This window comes from Epinephelus moara, chromosome 24, assembly GCF_006386435.1.
Source record: "Epinephelus moara isolate mb chromosome 24, YSFRI_EMoa_1.0, whole genome shotgun sequence".
Lineage (NCBI taxonomy): Eukaryota > Metazoa > Chordata > Actinopteri > Perciformes > Serranidae > Epinephelus > Epinephelus moara.
Window position 1 is genome coordinate 25,482,026 of NC_065529.1, and position 19,758 is coordinate 25,501,783.

Consider the following 19,758-nt stretch of genomic DNA (forward strand, 5'->3'; position numbering starts at 1 on the left):
CCTTCTAGTATTTACTGTATTTATATGATGTGCAAAAACCAGATTTGACATCGGCCATCTAAAATTTCTGTGTGTTCACCTTACCCTGTCCCCAGGCTCTCCTTGCCTGCCTGGAGGTCCAGGCGCCCCATCACCAACATCACCCTGAAAAACAAACACAAGCCTTTACACTGGGATACACACAAACATGCCCACATGCTCACAAACTGAATCAGTCTGCAGCTACCTTGTCTCCTTTACTGCCTTGTGGTCCTGCTAGCCCTCTAGGACCCATAGCCCCTGGAGGTCCTGTAGTACCCTGATAATAAAAATGCAATTAGTAAATGCAAAATACACCCTTCACTTGCAGACAGAGTTCATCTGCAAACTAAACATGTCAGCACATTGACAGTGATTGACAGCGCTTACTGGGGAGCCCTTGTCGCCCTTCACGGCCACCCCGCTGCCTACTCCTGGAGGTCCCTGTCAGCAAAGAGAGATAAAAGCTGAGAATCATTATGCTCGCGTGCTCTGTGAGATATTTCTGCTGTGAGAGGGCAAGCTGGTGATGGTGTGACTCACCCTGTCTCCTGGGCTGCCCTTTTCTCCCTGCAGAAAGAGAGACAGAGAGGATGCTGAACACTGTTGTTGGGAAACATTCTCGTGCGATAACCCAGGACACTGATGTGCTTTATAGCTTCATGCACAGACACACTTAATAACAGGTTTATACACAAACATCCCATCTCTCTGCTACTCCTTATAGTATCTTAACATTATGGCCATCTGATGACAACACAGCACTAGGACAAAAAGTAAACTATTGACATAAAAGGAGTAACTGGTCATTCTTTCTGATCCACAGAAAACCAGTGTTATTTTCTGTCATTACTGAGAAATTAAAAACTGTTGTTTTAATGTAGTGCTAGTTTACAGAGTTTAACAATCAATACAAAACTAAAAGTTTAAGCAGTGTAACTCATATGATTTTCCAGATATGCACTACAAATTCCATCTGTCTCAACTATCAAATATATATATATTATATAATATATGAAAAATGGGTTTTGGAAAGTATAGAAAGGGTGAAGTTTGTGTGCAGTTCTCAAATTTGCAAGGAGAAATATCCTTGAGATTGCCATCAAAACCCTGAGCTATAAAATAAAATCATATAATATAAATACCTCTAAAATCTCACCCTTCCTGGCACATAAGCAAAGCTTGTGCCGCCACTGAAGAAATACGTACGTGGCTCAATGCTACCACCATGTGCACGAGTCTGACAACAGCAGTTTCATCTTGGAGCAGTGCTTTGAGCCAAAGAACTCCACTGAGAATTCACTGAGGTCTCTAAAATGCCTCAAGAAAACTGAGGAAAGATTTTTATAGTATGTGGAAATCTAAATGAGAGAATCCATCAAGGAAACAGGTTTAAATTAAACATTTCACAACTGCATCTGTTATTAAAATAATGTGAATAGGGTGGAATTGATAACATAATTAACATAACAAAATTAAAGATGACAGATGACAATTTTTTATTGGCTGAATGAAAACAACAACAGAATTTCAATGTTTTTGAGCCTATAAAAAGCGTTCTTGTAAATGTAATGTCTGGAAGCAGGTCAGCAAAACAGCCCAACTTTTTAAGATGCCAAAGCAAGTTTGTATAGCAAATAATTTGAAATTCTGTTTCGATTATGTATCATTACAGTAGTGAACTGAACACACTCATGTTTACCAACACAGCTGGTCCCTATGTCAACCCAAAAGTACAGAAAGGATGACAGCAGCAAATGACTGAACATTGATAAGTCCAGCTTTAAAAGGACAGAAAGATGCTAATGGCAGTTTTAAAGACAGCTTGTGTTTTGATTGCGAGTTCTGATTTGTGCAACATCAGAGGGTGGGTGAATAGAGTGAACTTGATTGAGTGCTCTCTGTTACAGGCCCACATTTAGGTTAGAAGTAAACATTTTTCTTGCATGCCTCTGGTGAACAAAGAATCCAAAATCGGATAAAATTCCCCATGAATTGAAGTCATAGGGGTCCGCATATAACCATAGCAAAACTATATCAAAACTTGTACAGTATAATCCACGTCTCATTTATCCAGTCATATGCTCTTTACTAAAAACCCTTCTTATTCAAAACTGAGCTGAACACCTGAGCTTCTGGTCTACCACTGCCTCGATTGGTAGTTTGTGTTAGTGTGTGACTTTGGTGTTTTAAAGGGTTAATCTGGCTTTACCAGAGTCACACAATAACAGGCAGATAAGCAGCTCACATGTTCAATACAGTTTTGCTGTTTTAAATGACCTATGACTTTAGTTCATCAAGAATTCTATCTGTTTTTGGAGCCTTCATTCACTGTGGAGGTGAGCAAGAAAAACAAGTTTAATCCTTTAAGAGCTCATAGTACACTGACGTTACTGTCTACTGGGGGAAACACAGAGAAGCAGAAAGGGAGACTAACCTTGATGGAGAGTCCTGGTGTTCCTGGAATACCTGGGCGGCCATCCTGACCAGATATCCCTGGAACCCCAGAGGCACCTTTGGCTCCATCGCTGCCTGGCCGACCTGGAGTACCCTTAGTATGGAACACAAACACTGGTTGGTAAACAGAAATCACTTTTTCCATCCAAAAATCTAGACAGCTACACCCGACCTTTCTACTGCAGCTGGACATCACATTACAGATGAGAGTGTGGAGGGTTTGTTTAAGTAACGCCCGTTGAGGATAAATGTGGTCACACAGAGCAAGTTTAGGATTGTGGTCAAAGTCACAGCTTGTTTCTTACCGGTATTCCCGGGAGGCCCGGCTCTCCTTTCCTCCCCGGAAGACCCCCTCCTGATACAGAGCCCGGTTCACCCTGAAGCATCAGCAGAGCAGTGTGAACAGACGGACACACTTCACACATTGCTTTGTTCAAACTGGCACAAAAAAAAAAATACAAACACGTGTAATGTCGGTTAGGAAAAAGGTTAGAAATGGTCACTCAGCTTACCCTTTCACCTTGACTGCCCTTTGGTCCTTGTGCCCCTGGCACACCTGATTCACCCTAATACAATAAAACAACAGTCAGTAGGCACTGTACCTCATATTCAAATATCCACCTAACAACTCAGGAGAACAAGAGTTACTCACTGGATCTCCCCTGATACCAGGCAGGCCCTGTGGACCCTGAAGACACAAACACAAGATCATTTTATTACCTCTGTGCTAATATGACAACATCAACACATCCACTGTGTCCATGGGCTCTAGTCCCTTTCACAGACTGTATATGAAGAGGGACTGCATGGGAGCTCCCCAAAAGTGAAGCCAAAACATCTTGATCACCCCCTGGTGGCTGGCTGCAGTTATGGTCATGAACCCTGTCCCCTCCATGTGACCAGATGGGACCAGATGTTCGTTTTCATATTAAGTTTGGGTTTGATTAATTATTTGATGCTATAGAAAGGGGGTGTGACATCATGATTGACCGCTGTGTTTCACTTGTGATCAGGTCGGACGGGTGTATGGGTGGGAACTCGACACCGCCAGAGATCACTACTACACAGACTCTGACTCCAGATGACATCACCTGCTCAAGATGGCAGAGCCTCTATCTGGGATATTTTGGCTTCATTTTTGTACAGTGGGAGGAAGTGGATACACATTGTCCTTATTCATCGTTGTCTGTGGTCCCTCTACTCACCGGGATCCCTGCATTTCCAGGGGAACCTGGTCGTCCCGGCAACCCTGGACTTCCATCAATGCCAGGAAAACCCTGAACATAAAACAAACTGCCTTTTATTTCAGTCCTCATGAGGGACGCTTTTATAGTTTTGGCGTGGCTTCGGCTGAACTCACTCTCTCCCCCTTTTCTCCTTTCACCCCCCCTGGGCGCTCAATAGGGATAGTCTGGCCTGGTGGACCTGGGCGTCCTTCAGGTCCTCTGGGGCCTTCCCTCCCAGGCAGACCATCACGACCCTATATCACACACACACACACACACACACGAACAGCACATTAGTATGTATGATCCATAACTTAAATCCGTACATTGCTGTCAATAGGTCAGTGTTCATGAATGACTCACAGGCTCTCCTTTGCGTCCATCTGAACCATCTCTGCCTCTCTCACCCTGTGGGGTCAAACAAAAAACAGCTGAAAATACAAATTACAAGGACAGCGGGAAAAAAAGGTAGTAACTTTCTGCACTGTACCTTCTCGCCACGTTCTCCCCTCTCACCCTACAAGAAAGTGAAAAGAGTAAACTACAAATCATGCAGTATAACTTAAAGGATGTTTCTGGCACGTTGTTACTGTCATAGGGTTAAAGGTTTCAATACAGCATGAAAGTGGAGTTAGAGGACTTACCCGAGGGCACTGAGCGGGACACGCCTCTGGACCTGGACCTACCTAAACAAAAAGAGGACAGTAACATTAGACTCAGATGAAAGAGAGTTTTTAGTATTATCTCCTCCTTTACTACAGTACTTACATCCCATGCTATTTCCATTAAAAAAAAAAGCCACAAAATACCATAAACAACATTTGAGAGTGAGAGTCATAGTATTGTAAAACCACAACAATGGGAAAATGTGTTGTTTTACTCTTGGTCACTACTGTGTCAGCTGTACACAGATCACGCCAAGCTTGAAAACAAAACTATAAACAAAACATGCTTTTTTTTCCAGGTTTCTTCTTACGTCTGGTATTCTGGCGATACCACAGAGCAAGTCTGCCAGACCGGTATGTGCAGAGTCCAACTGTGCTGCATCACGAGCATACAGGATGTTTTGGGTGCTGCCATCCGTCACTGCCCGACGCAGCTCCTCGGTATCCGCCTGGTCTATACCCACTGCTAACACTGTCACACCTGACAGAAAACACACATACACGGACACACAGCAACAGATGTGTCTAATGGAACAGAGGCATACAAGCATACGGCATTTTTTTTATGTTTTTCAGCTTGTTTAAAGGGACAGTTCACCCCAAAATCAAAAATACATCCTTTTCCTCTCTCCTGGGACACTATTTATCCATCTAGATTGTCTTGGTGTGAGTTACCGAGTGCTGCAGAGTTGAAGCATGCATCTACTTATGGATGAGAGGCTCAAGCTTGTGACAGCGCAAGATGAACATCAATGGCGTCCTCCTCGGCTGAGCTGTAACATTAGCTAGCTTAGAGGTGCTAGGTGAGCTAGCAGTAGATGCACGCTTCCTTCTGTGTGGCAATATGATCGATAGGTGTAGTTCAGTAGAAAGAAAATAGTTCCTTAATGAAACTGTTCACATCAAGGTCTGTGGATTATCTTGAGTGGGTCACAATTTCTGGAAAGAGACACTTTTTGGGCATTTTAAGCACAAGCAGAGTGCCATTATATTGGAGAAGAGGCAGATTTCTCTACGGCTGATATCGCCAACACTCTGCAACTCACAACAAAACAATCTAGACTGATGAACAGCACTACAGGTAAGAGGAGAAATATGCATTCTTATTTTTGGGGTGAACTGTCCCTTTAAGTTCCAGATTGGGGCATCTGTCACAGTGACTTAACAGGTTTAAGGAAAGTAAATCAATTTAAATACACTTTTGTGGATCAAATCTTGTAACAAATTGTCAGGATGAAGCCACTATTCATCTGGTGGCTGCAGGTAGTTACATCCAACCAGGTTACAGCTCAAACCCTAAGTGTCATCCTACAGACGACTGCATTGTGACTGCTTGTTTGTCTGCTCCAGCACACCTGAAGCCTTGAGACTGCTGGCTGCCAAAGTCAGGTTGTCAGCTGATTTTTTGTCAGCAATGATGACGACAGCACCAGGGACCCTCGGTCTCCGTCCCGCTGAGGGGGTCAGAAGATACTGCCTGGTGTATCTCACCGCCTCACCTGCAGAGGGAGACAGACAATGTCACAACTCCTAACACACACTTACCGAGCACTAAGTTCAAAAAATGACATGTATCAGTGAGAAGAAACTGACCAATGTTATTCCCGGGGCTTTCATCAAAGGGGGTGGACTGGATTTCTTGAAGAAGTGTGTCAGACCTGCCATGGCGATTAAGCAGGAACCATATTTTGGGTCTGTAACCGTATACAACAACTCCCATCTGAAATAGGTAGAAAATAATGAAATTGTTGTCACTAGACGACTAAAAAGGACGATAGCAGCAGATTCAGGTTTGCATTTCTCTACTCCCTGATTTGAGACTTATTCATCAAGTTCAGTACCTGTGAGTCACGGGGTCCGATAGTGTTGAGCGACCGTGCTGCACTTGTGAGGAGTTCACGCAGAGGTCTTGCAAATCTAATCCGATCGGTCGATGCTGGCACCACAAACACCACGTCCAAACGCCCGCCCACACACACTGCAGACAGAGTTTGTGGGGTAAGTATGGTACCAAAAGATGTTTAAGGGTATGGGTATGAGTATATGAAAAGGGATGTGTCGGTGTGTTACCAGTGTGCTCATCTACAGAGGTCTCTGTTCCCAATCCACTGACAAAAGTGGGCTGAATGGTGAAGCGATAACGACGACCCAAACGCAGCCCAGTCACCTGGTAAGAGCTGGACGCAGCAGGGAGCGTAACAGACAAGCCTATACCAGTATCTGAGAAATGTGCATGGTTAAAATGATAGGACTGAAGAGCAGGCGTATAAAAGTTTCAACAAAATTAAAAACACACAACATGTCTCACCTGTCTCGTCTCTCCAGCGCAGAATATATCCTGTGGCACCTGGTAGTGGAGTCCAGCCAAGCCGCACAGAATCCCGGGTAACCTCCGCCACTCGTAAAGTTGTGGCAGTTACTGTCGGAGGGGGGGTGTAGGCACCAGCTGTGTACACAGACGCAGTGAAGAATCATTAACATTTCATTTGACATTTCATCAAATATTTTTCTTGAAATATAAGAATTTTTACGTGGTGCAATACTGAACTATTTGATGAAACAAAGTATTCACTTGCACATGAAGTTCAAAGGCCTCTCAGTGACTTTCAAGGTTTTATTTTGTGACTTAATACTGGCATGTTTCAGGGTAAGTCTTGATATACAAGATATTATTGAGGCCAACAATGCAATATGAAGTATGTTATATTTTCCTATATTCAGCATTTGTGAACAAAATTGTTTTCAAAAACGTCAAGTACTGTTAAACTCATCCATTCCTTTAAAGGAACACTTCACCTTGCAAATTTAGCATTTGCTTATCAGTAACTCGCGCCATGTTATGATGAATTTATTAAAAAAACTTTGTTTTACTTGCCTGCCTCTAATAAACAAAGGATCCAAAAAAAAAAAAAAAATCAAGAAAATTCTTACAGAACTGAAGCCATAAGGGTCTGTGTTTTAACAACAGCAAAACTATAACAAAAGATCCATTTGCAAACAGTATAATCCAAGTCTCACTATCCAATCATATGCTCAGTACCTGCCAAACAGTCAGCCTTTTACTACAGGGGATTGAGTGTAAAGTCAGACTTATCTCTGGTCTCGTCAAAGCCAGAGTCCAATCGACTATGAATACGGGAGCTGTTCAGTTGGTTTGTTTATGTTATTGTGTGACTTTGTTGAATCTGAACTAACTGTACAACAACACCAAAGTCATACAATAACAACCCTGTCGCAAAGGGCTGTCTGTTTGGGAAGAACTGAGCATAAGACTGGATAAATGAGACTGTAAGAATTTAACTTTAAGAATTTTCCCCATTTTTTGATTTTTCGTTCACTCAGGGCATGCAAGAAAAGTTTTCTCCAAAAATTCAATGTTAACACTGGTGAGTAATTGATAAACAAATGTTACTTTGGGGGGTTAAGTGTTCCTTTAAGAAGGCTTTTAAGGCTGCTTTCTCCTTTTGAGGATTATTAAATCTTTTCAGGAACCTTGAAATAATAACTGAATATGGAAAGACCGGACTCACGTGTGGTGACTCTGACAGACACAGGGGATCCCTCTCTGTTTTGAACTAAAGCCATGACCTGCACCTCATACTGAGCTCCGGGATCCAACTGCTCCAAATCCACTGCTGTCACATCTCCGTCCACCACCTGACTCCTCTCTTCACCACCTGCAGCGGCACACAATCGCAGCAGTGAGTAGTGTACAGTCAAACTTTAACTTGACATGCATATTTTAAGGGTTAAAATGATGCTTTTGTTATGACACTGAGATGTGAGACCTGTATGAAAAGATTTCATCACTAAAGTGAAATGGAACAACAAAAGATGTACCGTCTGTTCTCCTCCAAGACACCCGATACGCTGTTGCTCCTTGGACACCAACCCAAGTGACTCGGACAACCTCTCCACGGGCCTCCTGGACTTGCAGTGACGTCACAGTCCCTACCACAGTCTGATCTGACTCTGAAGGTCGGAACAGGAAACAATGAGTAAGTTATTTTATTTTATATTAACCCTCTTATAGCCAAGTTTCTCTGGACAACAGCAGCATTGTGTATTTGACAAAACTCAGTGTGGTACCTGTCCTGATGTTCAGAGTGGTAGGACTTCCTTCTCGAGAGCCAATAAGTGAAGAAACTAACACAGCGTAGGCGTAATCTGACTGTAGTCCATCAATGGTGAAGGAATTGACGTTGGCGGCCACGTTACGCGTTGTTTCAACTCCTTCACCAGCAAAACATGGCAAAGAGATGGAAATGTAGAAATTTGTGTCTTTCACCAACTAGACAGATGAGGATAGAAGAGACTGACAGCCAGATCACAACCCACATCTAAACACCAAGCTGTCATTACTCTTTATATTACCCTGTTGTCAGTCGATGGATGTATCTTGTGTGTTTAAAATAATTAGTATTAGTATTCGTAAAATAATTAGTTGTAATCATTGCTTACCATCTTCACGACGCCAAGTGATCTTATAGCCAGTTGCCCTAGTGGAAGGTGACCATGCAATGCGTATCTTCTGAGACGTGACGTCAACGATGCGAAGGCCAGACACTGATCCACCGTGGGGATTAGTCCGACTGGACAGTGTGACCACGTCTCCAACGCGTTGATCAACCACAGATGCAACACCAATTACTATCGCCTCATCTGGCTGCAGGCCGTCTATGGTGAAGGATGTAGCCTCCGCCCCCAGAAGACGAGACTGCTCTGGATCTGCAAGGCACAACATGATGTCAAATCAGGCGATTAAAAAAAAAAAAGAAGAATATTAAGTTAAGATATAAAACTTCAAAGCCAGTTTCAAATACAGGGTTCAAAAGGATAAACTCCCAAACATGACAACACAGAACACTTACTGTTGCCTTGTCTCCAAGTAACCCTGTAACCTGTCGACCCAGTAACACCTGCCCAGGCAATTCGAATTCTCCGACTGTTTGCGTTTGTCACTCTGAGGTTCGTCACTCTGCCAGGACCTTGCTCTGGAACGAAGGACATACAGGGACTCATGTGGCAAAATTCAATGTAAATCTTTGCAAGAATTCAAACCTGAGTATTTCACTTGAAGAGAAACTACAGGTACACAGAGAAAAGTTTGTACGCTAAAAATTCCAACTAAGATATTAACAAATATGTAGACACGTACTGTATGTTGGGTAACTGCCTTTATCTAGATACACCAGGTATACATACTATAGTACTAAACAGTATCTGTCAAGAGTGGTGTTGATAGTACAAGATAAATGAGAGACTTTGCTTGCTCTCTGGAACACTGGACAATATTTCTTCAGTCCAGTTCGAATCGTCCTGAGATTCCAACTGAACTGTTTAGATAGATGCTAAATAAGGTGATCCAATAAGATGTGTTTACATGCACCAAAACATTTAATCAGAATAGATTATTTCTGATTTAAGCACAATGGTTCAACCTGTTGTGCAGCATCTAATCTGCCAGAAATTTAACAGAACAAGAAGTTTTTCTATTTCCAACCTTAATGAGAAAATTCAATTCATTCAATACATAAAGCGTAGAGAAAGAAGTGGTTCCACCCTTAAAGTAAGAGTAACCTAGGTTACAGTGACATACAGACGTTCCCAAACACCTCACATGCAGATTATCAGTCAATGTTATAATTTACAGATGTTCTCTAAACGTCTCATATGCAGACTACTGCAACTGATAGCAATAGAATAACAAGCTCACATAAGGCTACTGTTTAAAATCAAGCAATCCATTTATTAATCAGAGCACTCACATATGAATGAGCAGAGCTTTAAATATGTTTTTAAATTATGAACAATTTTCTGACAAAATCAGCCGGCTCATATTGAAACAGCTGTTGGCATGTCGTGTGCAGCGCGTCCAGCTGCATCAACAAATGTTATCACCATGTTTGGTGAACATCTGCAGAAAGAACATCAGATCAGCATTGACATGGTTATTGGGTGCTAATATTTTCCTTTTTAAAACAGATTATCAAAGGTTTACACCACCCGTCTCAATGAGACTGAAAATTCCTTCCCATTGAGTCCGTCTCCTCCAACTGAGGTGGATACATGAGGTACTTTTATTCTGACTGGGATATTATTCTGATTATTAGTGGAATATCATGGTCCATGTAAACACTCCTATAGAACAGTCAAGTTATTGTCAAATGGCAAAACAAAAGAAAGAGCAAATTAAGTTTGGAAACAGTTAAATGAATACAGCAGAGGATCATTTACATTCAAAATTAGATGGGAATTTTAGTCATCTGCTATCTGGGATTAGCGGTTTACAGGAAGAGGAAAACAGAATAAAGCACACCGGAGCACAGTGTCACTGCTCAGCCCACCTGGTTTGATGTAGACAGTAACTGGGTCTCCTTCATTTTCTCCAACCAGCGCTGTGACACTGACTCCATAAGACACTCCCACTGACAAGTCTCTGAGGTCAAGGGTCGTCTGGTTTCCAGGGATATTCCGTATTTCCTCTGTTCCCGCTGTCATAACGTGAAACAAACAGATACTATTCACGAACATGTTTTCATTAATAATTTCGCACAAAAAAATCTAAAGAAATCATAAAATAATGCACAAATATCAGTCGGTGTACCGTCTGTGTTCTGGATAATGATGCGGTACTGTGTGGCCCCGGCTACACCTGTCCAGCCAAGTCTGACGGTGCTGCCCAGAGACTCCACCACTCTCAGGTTGGACACTTTCCCCACTGGCTGTTCCTCTGCAACACCAAAGGATTAGGACACTCATGAAAAATGGATACAAGCACAAAAACTTAAGATATCTGCAGGAAAACCTATTCAGAACTAACTGGAATCTAACCTCCAGCACATTTATGACCCATAAATCAACCCAAAATGAATTTAGAGTTTTGTGCCCCCAGGCTGAGCTACTGACCTCTGGATGTGGTGGAGACAGGTGTGGCTTCCTCACGACCTTCGAACAGCGTGTACAGCTTGATGATATATTCTGTGTTGGGCTGAAGGCCTGTTAGCTCATGGCTGGAAGTGGTTGTAGGAAAGGTCAGGGTCTCGACACGTCCTCCTGGAGACAGAGCAACGGCTCAAAATCACTGGATTTCTATTCATTTTACCTAAAATATTGGTATCCTTCTACCTGCAACCCAACAGTGGAGCTGGCTTTATATTTGGATACATGTCAGTCAAAACATGTTGGGATAAAACAAGGAATCACAAAATGAGATTTGAAACACTTACATTAATACTTATTAGGCTTGACTTTGCAATTGTTAGCACATACTCATTACATATAAAAAATGATTTCTTGAGATCATTATAATAACTTTTCCACTTTGCAGAGCCCTCCTTACTTCATGTTTTAACGCAGACACAGAAGGATTACCAAAGGCACAAGTGAATGTTTGAGCATGTGTGTCTGACCTTCCCCCGCCCTCCACTCTAGGCGGTACCCTCGAGAGGATGGGATAATTCTCCAGGTGAGACGAATAGAGGAGGGGCCGGTGGTAGCTGCTCTGAGGACCTGCTGCTCCTGACGCTCTGAGGGAAGAAATGTTATATCATATGGATGTAATTGCATAAGATGACACAGCTATATTCCCATCAATCACTCAATGAAAAATGTAAAAGGACAGGTTTGAACTTTTTCAGGTCTGTATTAACACAGTACTGAAATGCCTGTACTGTATGTACACTGAAAGGTTTACTGGTTGCTGTAATAATTCCTTCTGTCCGTGCTGGCCACAAGAGATCCCTTCCTAAAATGATTCCAGTGTATGTGACAAAACCCACAGTCCCTGTTCTCTCAAGTCTGGAGTTCAGCTGAAGCTAATGTTAGGCTCTACATTAGACAAATCAGTAGGTATTGAAAGGACTGGCCAAGTTGTCTCAAAAAGAGCACACAGAGACCGCCAGTGACATTTACAGAACACCAACAGGCAGGCTGGTTTTGGTGAGGTTGTGAAAATCAAATTATATACAAAAATGAAACTAAATAAATCAAGATAAACTTTTCAAGAAAATAAGGAGACATATACTGTAAGTCAGCTAGGCCCATGGCTACTGGGGAGCTAGCAGCACACTTCCCGCAGGTCCACACCTGATCAGAACAAACTTCAACAATGAACCACCCTTGAGGAGCCTCGACCCCTGGTTTACAGGAAGCGCCTCCAACAGACAAACCAAAGTTACCGCATAATCAATAAAGACAATAAAATAACAATTCTATGCAAAAACAACTAAACTCCTAATTATCCTACCATAGAAATATTAAATATTAAACAACACCCCTGCCCCCTACAACAGGGGATATGAAGGTACGTCATGCTGTGTGGGACAGGGCCGCCATCTTGTGAGGAACACACTCTGTTACCTGTGCCTGCAATAGTGGATACCTGCTTACCGTTTGTATTTTCTGTGGTTTATTAGGCTAATTTGGGCCAAAAAGAGAAGTACCACGGAAGGAAAGCGGGGATAGTAACACAAAGCAGTAACTTGGTAATAAAAAGCCCATGACTTTGAAAGACACCCGCCCACCCTCATATACACATCCTCCTGTAGCTTGTAAAGATGTCCCATCCTGACACATCCATCTTAGTAGTATCATGTCTTGTGCTGAAGGCTGACAAGAAAAAAACTGAAGGGAAAATAATTGCTCCACGCACAACTGTCAGTGTCACTGGCCATTATGTGAAGTGTTGGAGAAATTCTATGAGGTGTAAAGAGAAACATCTGGAGACTTGCGGTTAAGGCCCTTGAGCTTTTCTATTTGATACAACGGAGTACCTCACTGGTCCCAGTGCAAAACAATAAAGAACAACTAAACCAAGCCAGTGATCGTGAACACACATGTCAGTTTGAAACCGTTCCAAACCCACAATTCATTTGTCCTTCAGCCAGATGCAGTTTTCAACACATTCACACACAACCTGCACATATTCATGCCAGTACTTTGGTTATCTTTAGAGTTCAGGAATCTGTTGTGAAATGATAGTGAAACTACTGTTCTGAGGAGGTGCCAATATTCTATAATTGATGGCTAAATAAATCACAGATACAGAGTTTTTCATTGCAGATGGTACCAAACCTCTGCCCCTCGGGCTGCAGGTGTAGTGAACTTGGTTCAAAGAAATGCTCTCTGTGACAAAGAGCAAAGAATGATCTGTACACTGTATGAGGCCACAGGTCTTCTCTTGTTCGCGTGATGAACATGTTAACAAATCAACATGAAAGTGCCAGGTGTCAGTGGGGACCACACAGGTCAGACAACAGAGCAGAACAGAGCAGAAATCTACAGAGCAACAGGCACCCATTGACGTCTCTTTCAGGAGTCGGACTATACACAAACAAATTCAACATTTTGCTCCATAACACATTTGCTGAATGCCACACAAAGCCATTGAAGTGGTTGGCAATGTGGAAGAAGATAAAAAATAAAACCAATAATCATTTTTAAGTTAAGTTAAACTTTACAGATCATGCAGTCTGATGTGCAGGACTTAATGTTAGGCACCCTACATGCTAGAAAGCGTAATGTTTTGCTGAGTATATTCATGATATATCTGCATATAAACATGAAAGCTTCATTCAATGTGGTCCTCGCTAAAACCAAAAAATCAAAGTCAACATTTTTTCCTAATGAGAAGGAACAGACAACTCTTCACAAACCACAGACACAGCAAATAGTTGTCACTCTGCTGGTTTACACAGGAACAAACAAGAGAGAAACAAGCTCAGCTAAAGTTTAAGTTACTGCGGTGCACAGTATATAGAGCGCTGTATACATCCCGCTTGTTTGATAGCAGAACTGGGCCACAAACGTCTCCAGTCCTCCATTTCTGCCTGATCTCTGCTCAGCACAGTGGCCCTGCAGTGACTCAGCCCTCATGCAAGTAACACTGGTCTGACTGAAGTGACGCCATATGGGCTTTAGTCACGACAGACAGATGGTGTGTGTGTATAATGAGTGTGTAGGTGTGCTCCAAATGTTCCTTAAACACAACTAAACAGTAACATGTGCAGGTTTTCAGAAAAGGGACAAACATCAGAGAACACTGTTGGCCATCTTCTTCATCTGTACTTCCTGTCCCTGTACTCAGAGGGACACAACAGAAGGCGAGCACCTACTCAGAAAGCATTCTTTTACTCAGTCGCATAACAGTATGGAGTGTTGTTCGGGTGTGAAAAAGGTGTCCCTCTGGTGCTCTTCAGTTTGAGGGTCCAACTACCAATAGCTTAGAATAGTTGAAGGAGTCTGAGGCACTTAAGAGGGTAATTATCTAAAGAGCCTTTAATATCTAACAGCTATTTAGTCAATGACTAGTCAATTAAGTCACTGACTGAATAGCCATGAGATACTAAAGGCTTTTTAAACAATCACCCTCATGAGGGCCCCAAATTTCCTCAACAATTCTAAGCTTTCTTTAACTATAACTACCAATAAAGGACCCATTAAGGGATGCAATTTGTGGTATGTATTAGAGAGGAGAGGGTACAACGAACACACGGAAAAAATCACAGCAGAGACAGATGTTTGGTGCTGTGATGTAGTACCCAAACCACGCCTACCTATCTTGAACCTGGCGGTTGCTACAGGGCCCTCGGTGTTGCCCTCATACAGCGGGATGATGGTGACGATGTACTCAGTGTCGGGCTGCAGTCCGGACAAAGTGTAAAACTCACTGCCACCAGCAACCTCCACCGTCTCCACATTTCGACCTTCGTGGACAGAAATACAAAAATGTAATGATATGTGTGTGCACAATACTGACCAGCAAAAATGTACGTTTAAAATGTTTAAACATATGTATTGTCCCGACCTGTAAATGGTCCCCAGACCAGACGGTAGGCCCGCACACCACTGACGCCTCCCCACCGCACACGAACGCTGCCCTCTGACTCAGTCTCCACTGTTAACTGCTGCACTGACTCAAGGCGCACTGACACATGTAAAAACATGAACACACAGACAACATTTGACAGATGTATTTAGGATTAGGGTTAGGTCTACTGAGTCTACTAGGAAGGACACTAATTAATATAATTAGATAATTGCATTGTTAGGGAAGAACATGGATACACTATTGGAATGTGGATAAAGGTAGTGGAAGCCTGTCTAGCTCTGGAGAGACTGAATTATATCGTAAAAAGCAAAGACAATAACTTTGGGTGCTTATGGAGGCCTTATATGGAGTTTTTGATAATTTGAAATCATATGGAAAATCTGTACTTCTGTTTCTATTAAATAATATATGTATTTATTTATTTATTAATTAGTCTGCTAGGGTTGGGGTGATACACACATTTTTGTTTAATTGTTAACCTGCAAGTTAATGTGTAATTCAACAAAATTACAATCACTTTCGATCATCATATAACACAAAAGGCGTTAATAATGGGCCCCAGGGTGGACTCACATGTGCGAGCGTTGAGGATGGACGGGGATGCAGAGTTTCGGGGGAATAAGGGGTAGAGGCTGATGACGTACTCCGTATCGGGCTGAAGGGACTCCAAGGTGACAGATGTGGAGTCTGCAGACAGAGCCTGCACCAACAGCTGGGCTGCTGGCTGACCTGCTCTTCCAACCACACAACAGACAAAGCAAATACACGTTACGGGCATGAAGAGGACCAATTAGTGCACTAATAGCAATCACACTTTACACTGCACAGTATGTCATTAGACAAATTAGCTGACAACGAGCTGAAAAAATATGGGATGTGTCCTTACTTCATTACCTTTACCTCACTCTCACCTCAGAGCACAAAGCATGGCAGCCAGCTGTAGAGACGTATTGTTCGGAGGCAGAGCATAATGTGTGCATGTCCTGTGTGTGCTTGTGTGTCTGTCAGTATCTGTTTAGTTTGTTTAAATTATCAGTGCAAGTACCAGCAGACAGGAACAGGTAGAAACACCTCACCTCTCATTACAGGATACACACTGATCTTATTTAAATACTCTCACACATATGTGCCAGCCTAACTAGTCAGAGGAGAAGCTCCATGTGAGACTGGCACTCCTGCCACATGTTTGGAGGGAGAAACTGTTTATATCAGCCCTCAGGGGCCACTTTTCTCTCCTGAATCATGGCATAAGCACCCAGACATCTTGACACTGTTATGATCTATGCCACACCCTGTCTCTAGAAACATAAGGACAAAATTACTGACGATGAGGGACATAAGTGAAGGTTTTCACTGTCTATCTCAAGTCTGGTGATGATCAAATGCATTTGATATTTTAGGTAATGATTGAGCAACAAAATCCTGACTGACAGCCAGTGCCTGAGGGAGGTAAGGTGTTAGAGAAGATCATGTTCCCCATACTCAACCCTGACTGCTGTTTGTACATTCTCAACATGTTTCCAACTTGCCACCAAAAGGTTATCTGTTATTATGCTATATTATATAACGATATTATACGTTTGAAGCTGTTGTAAAATACTCTATAAACACACAGCTGTGACCGCGATTTCAGTATTGCTGCGCCAATTAGCTACCTTTTGTCATGTGGGACGCAGAGCTAAAGAGAGCAAGCCTGAATTGTTTATCATCCTCCAGAACGAGAAAGACACGGAGAGCCTACGGGGATTCATGTTTGATAAACCAGGTAACTTAATCCACCACCCACTCCATCGTCCTTTTAGCTCCATCCAAAGTGGTCAAACTACTCCAACGAGCTATGATAAGTTAACGATGTAACTTTAGCTAGCTTGCATTTTTTCTTTGTAGTCTGTTGGGCTCACTTTTCCCTAGCTATGTTGTCAATTCATTTGATCACTTGCTCATTTTTGTTACAGTGTAACGTAGCTTGGTTAGTCAGCAAATAACCGGGCGAGAGGAAAGTGAGCATAATAGTTGCACATGTGGTTATTACTGCAACATGATGAGAATTTTTTTTTCTTTCTCCTAATGTTAGATATTCTAAGACCCATGGGGGGGGAGACTTCTTTGGCTCCTCATTGCCACAGATTTCAAAAGCAGCTGGCACTTTCCACTGCATCTGTGTTTGCCTGGCAACCATGCTGCTTAATGTTTCTGAGGAACTACATTGCTTGGTGGAAGACTGATTACATGTCATCAATAAATTATTGCATTTTTTGCTGTGTGTTTATTCTGTTAAAACATTGCCAGGTTTGTGTAATATCAGTTTTATAAAAGCAATGAGCCACAAGAGGCCGAGGTTCACAGTGATTTTAGAAAAGCTAAGGGGTTTTAGGCACGATGCCAAATGCCCTTTAGCTGTCCTCAAATCACTGTAAACCACAGGCTCTCTTGGGTTGTTGCTTAATTGACTACTGTAGCTTCTTCACCTCCTGCATTTTTACTGTAATCATTCATTCTGTCAAGATTATTTTTTGTGACAAGGTAATTCTTTCATATCAACTAAATGATTTGTCTTTTGAAGTTCAAACGAGGAGAGGGTGATAATATACTGTGTGTTACTAAGACACAAAAGCATAAGTCAGATGAGAGGCAGAAGAAAATAGAGACAGAGGTATATGTGTGCCTGACCTCGCGGTCCATAGGTGAGTCTGTAGCCTTGTACAGGAGACGAAGGTTGGTCCCAACCCACAGAGAGAGAAAAGAACCCTGCCTCTATCAGGCGTAGACTGGTCACCCCTGGCAGAGACCCTATACGAGGAGAGAAAAAGACACTGCAGGTGTGTGACTGTGATTCATTGAGGGTTCCTGCTTGTGTGAGAAAGGCTGCAATAGCAATTCTCTGCTGACATTCTGTGCCCTCCACTACTCACTGGTTCGTTGCTTGGCAGAAATAGACTCCCCCACACTGTTGGGGTATTGGGCGATGACAGTCACCAGGTAGTCAGTTCCTGACCTTAGCTCTCGTGCGGTATAGGTCCTCTGACTGGCAGAGACAGTCTCCTGCAGGGAGAGACAGAGGCTAAGACAAGTTTTTGCAAAGTGATTGACTGAAATGGATGGATGAGCCATGGCATTCTGCTATCTTCTTCATGTGTGCCAGGAGAAGGGAATTTCACTGTTTGCTCTGCCAAATTTTAATCTCTACAGCATCTACATGAAGAAGATCCACCCATTAGACATGTTTATACTTAGCCTGAAGGCACGCAATTTGCTACCTCAATCTAGGTCACCTCCGTGTGTCAATAATACTCTTCAACATCTGGACGCACCTGACGTAGTTCTGCTGTGATGGGCTGACCCAGGCCAGAGAGTGGCACATACTGGACCACATAGCCACTCACAGGCCCCCCTGCTGCATTCCAGCGAAACCTGAGAGTATCAGACGTCTGGCCTGTGAACTGGAGGTTGGCTGGACCAGAAAATGCCTCTGAAGGAAGAGGAGAGGGTGGAAGCAGGATGAAACATACAACAAATTAAATGCAGGTTTATGGTCTGACAATAAAGTCTGAGATAAAATAAGATCTGACACATTTGTCGTTGCGTGTCTTTTCAAATACTGATGTTATTTAAGGTCGCCCACATACCATCACTAACGTAGACTCCTCCTGCTTTGGAACACACTCGCTGGCTCACTAGAGGAAGAAGTGTGTTAAGCAGTTTGAAGTCCCCAACAAAGGAGGTGAAATCACTGCTGGGCTGGGAGGAGATCTGGGCCAACTCATTCCTGTCTGCACTCTTTATACCTAAGAGACCACAGAAAATTGGCAAAATAAAAAAGAAATCACAGTGGCTCATAAACACATCTAAAAAGTCAAAACTACTCTGAGTAAGAGAGGAGAGACTGCAGGTGAGACACTTACCAACCGCAAAAACATGCACTCCTTGGCTGCGCAGCTTCTGTGCTGGTTCCTGCACGCCGTCCTGGGACTTCCCATCTGTGATCAGGATAGTGATCTGAAAGTTAAGGAGGACACACAGGTAGAAATTAGAAACACAAGATGTGCTATTTTGAAGGGATTCTTCACCAAATGACCATTTGATTGTCAGTTACTCACCCCATGTTACACTGAATTTGTGAAGAAAAGTGACCTAAAAATAAAATTATCTATGCTCTCTTAAAAGCCAGACTCTATTGACAAAAACAGTAATTTTACCTAAATGGACAGAGGAGCTGCTGCTTTATCAAAGCCTCAGTTAGTTTGTTGGAGTTACTGTGTGACTTTGGTGAAACCGAACTAACCTTCAAAAACACCAAAAGTCACACAATAACACAAACAAATGAACTGGCAGTGGTAGACAAGCAGCTCTTGCATTCAGTGGGGTAAAATCACTGTTTTTCTCAACGGAGTCTTGCTTTAAAGAGAGCATAGCTACATTTCATTTTACATTCAGTTCCCCGTCGGATAGGGTTGTCTGGGAAGTACTCAACATATGACTGAATAAATGAGACTTGGATTATGCTGCACATATTGTATGAGAGTTTGTAGACAAATCTTTTGATATAGTTTTTTGCTGTTAT

The 19,758-nt window shown here is 42.6% G+C and overlaps 1 protein-coding gene across 2 annotated transcripts in view; it reads right to left on the reverse strand.

Annotated features, from left to right (window-relative positions):
* The window catches only part of col7a1 (collagen, type VII, alpha 1), a 79,571-nt gene that overhangs the window by 46,446 nt on the left and 13,367 nt on the right, over positions 1 to 19,758 (reverse strand). For both annotated transcript variants that reach the window (XM_050038254.1, XM_050038255.1), the window contains 36 exons: positions 19,100 to 19,193; positions 18,824 to 18,982; positions 18,509 to 18,666; positions 18,110 to 18,239; positions 17,868 to 17,987; positions 15,771 to 15,926; positions 15,174 to 15,293; positions 14,923 to 15,072; positions 11,779 to 11,895; positions 11,276 to 11,422; positions 10,974 to 11,099; positions 10,714 to 10,860; positions 9,238 to 9,360; positions 8,828 to 9,094; positions 8,456 to 8,599; positions 8,207 to 8,338; positions 7,897 to 8,043; positions 6,675 to 6,812; positions 6,437 to 6,586; positions 6,208 to 6,344; positions 5,960 to 6,086; positions 5,722 to 5,865; positions 4,678 to 4,847; positions 4,346 to 4,387; positions 4,192 to 4,218; positions 4,065 to 4,109; positions 3,836 to 3,955; positions 3,681 to 3,752; positions 3,128 to 3,163; positions 2,988 to 3,041; positions 2,781 to 2,852; positions 2,456 to 2,569; positions 562 to 588; positions 409 to 462; positions 227 to 298; positions 85 to 144 (listed from right to left, as the gene is read on the reverse strand). In XM_050038254.1, the coding sequence (XP_049894211.1) occupies positions 85 to 144; positions 227 to 298; positions 409 to 462; positions 562 to 588; positions 2,456 to 2,569; positions 2,781 to 2,852; positions 2,988 to 3,041; positions 3,128 to 3,163; positions 3,681 to 3,752; positions 3,836 to 3,955; positions 4,065 to 4,109; positions 4,192 to 4,218; positions 4,346 to 4,387; positions 4,678 to 4,847; positions 5,722 to 5,865; positions 5,960 to 6,086; positions 6,208 to 6,344; positions 6,437 to 6,586; positions 6,675 to 6,812; positions 7,897 to 8,043; positions 8,207 to 8,338; positions 8,456 to 8,599; positions 8,828 to 9,094; positions 9,238 to 9,360; positions 10,714 to 10,860; positions 10,974 to 11,099; positions 11,276 to 11,422; positions 11,779 to 11,895; positions 14,923 to 15,072; positions 15,174 to 15,293; positions 15,771 to 15,926; positions 17,868 to 17,987; positions 18,110 to 18,239; positions 18,509 to 18,666; positions 18,824 to 18,982; positions 19,100 to 19,193 (4,098 nt within the window). The remainder of the gene's footprint in view (positions 1 to 84; positions 145 to 226; positions 299 to 408; positions 463 to 561; positions 589 to 2,455; positions 2,570 to 2,780; positions 2,853 to 2,987; positions 3,042 to 3,127; positions 3,164 to 3,680; positions 3,753 to 3,835; positions 3,956 to 4,064; positions 4,110 to 4,191; positions 4,219 to 4,345; positions 4,388 to 4,677; positions 4,848 to 5,721; positions 5,866 to 5,959; positions 6,087 to 6,207; positions 6,345 to 6,436; positions 6,587 to 6,674; positions 6,813 to 7,896; positions 8,044 to 8,206; positions 8,339 to 8,455; positions 8,600 to 8,827; positions 9,095 to 9,237; positions 9,361 to 10,713; positions 10,861 to 10,973; positions 11,100 to 11,275; positions 11,423 to 11,778; positions 11,896 to 14,922; positions 15,073 to 15,173; positions 15,294 to 15,770; positions 15,927 to 17,867; positions 17,988 to 18,109; positions 18,240 to 18,508; positions 18,667 to 18,823; positions 18,983 to 19,099; positions 19,194 to 19,758) is intronic.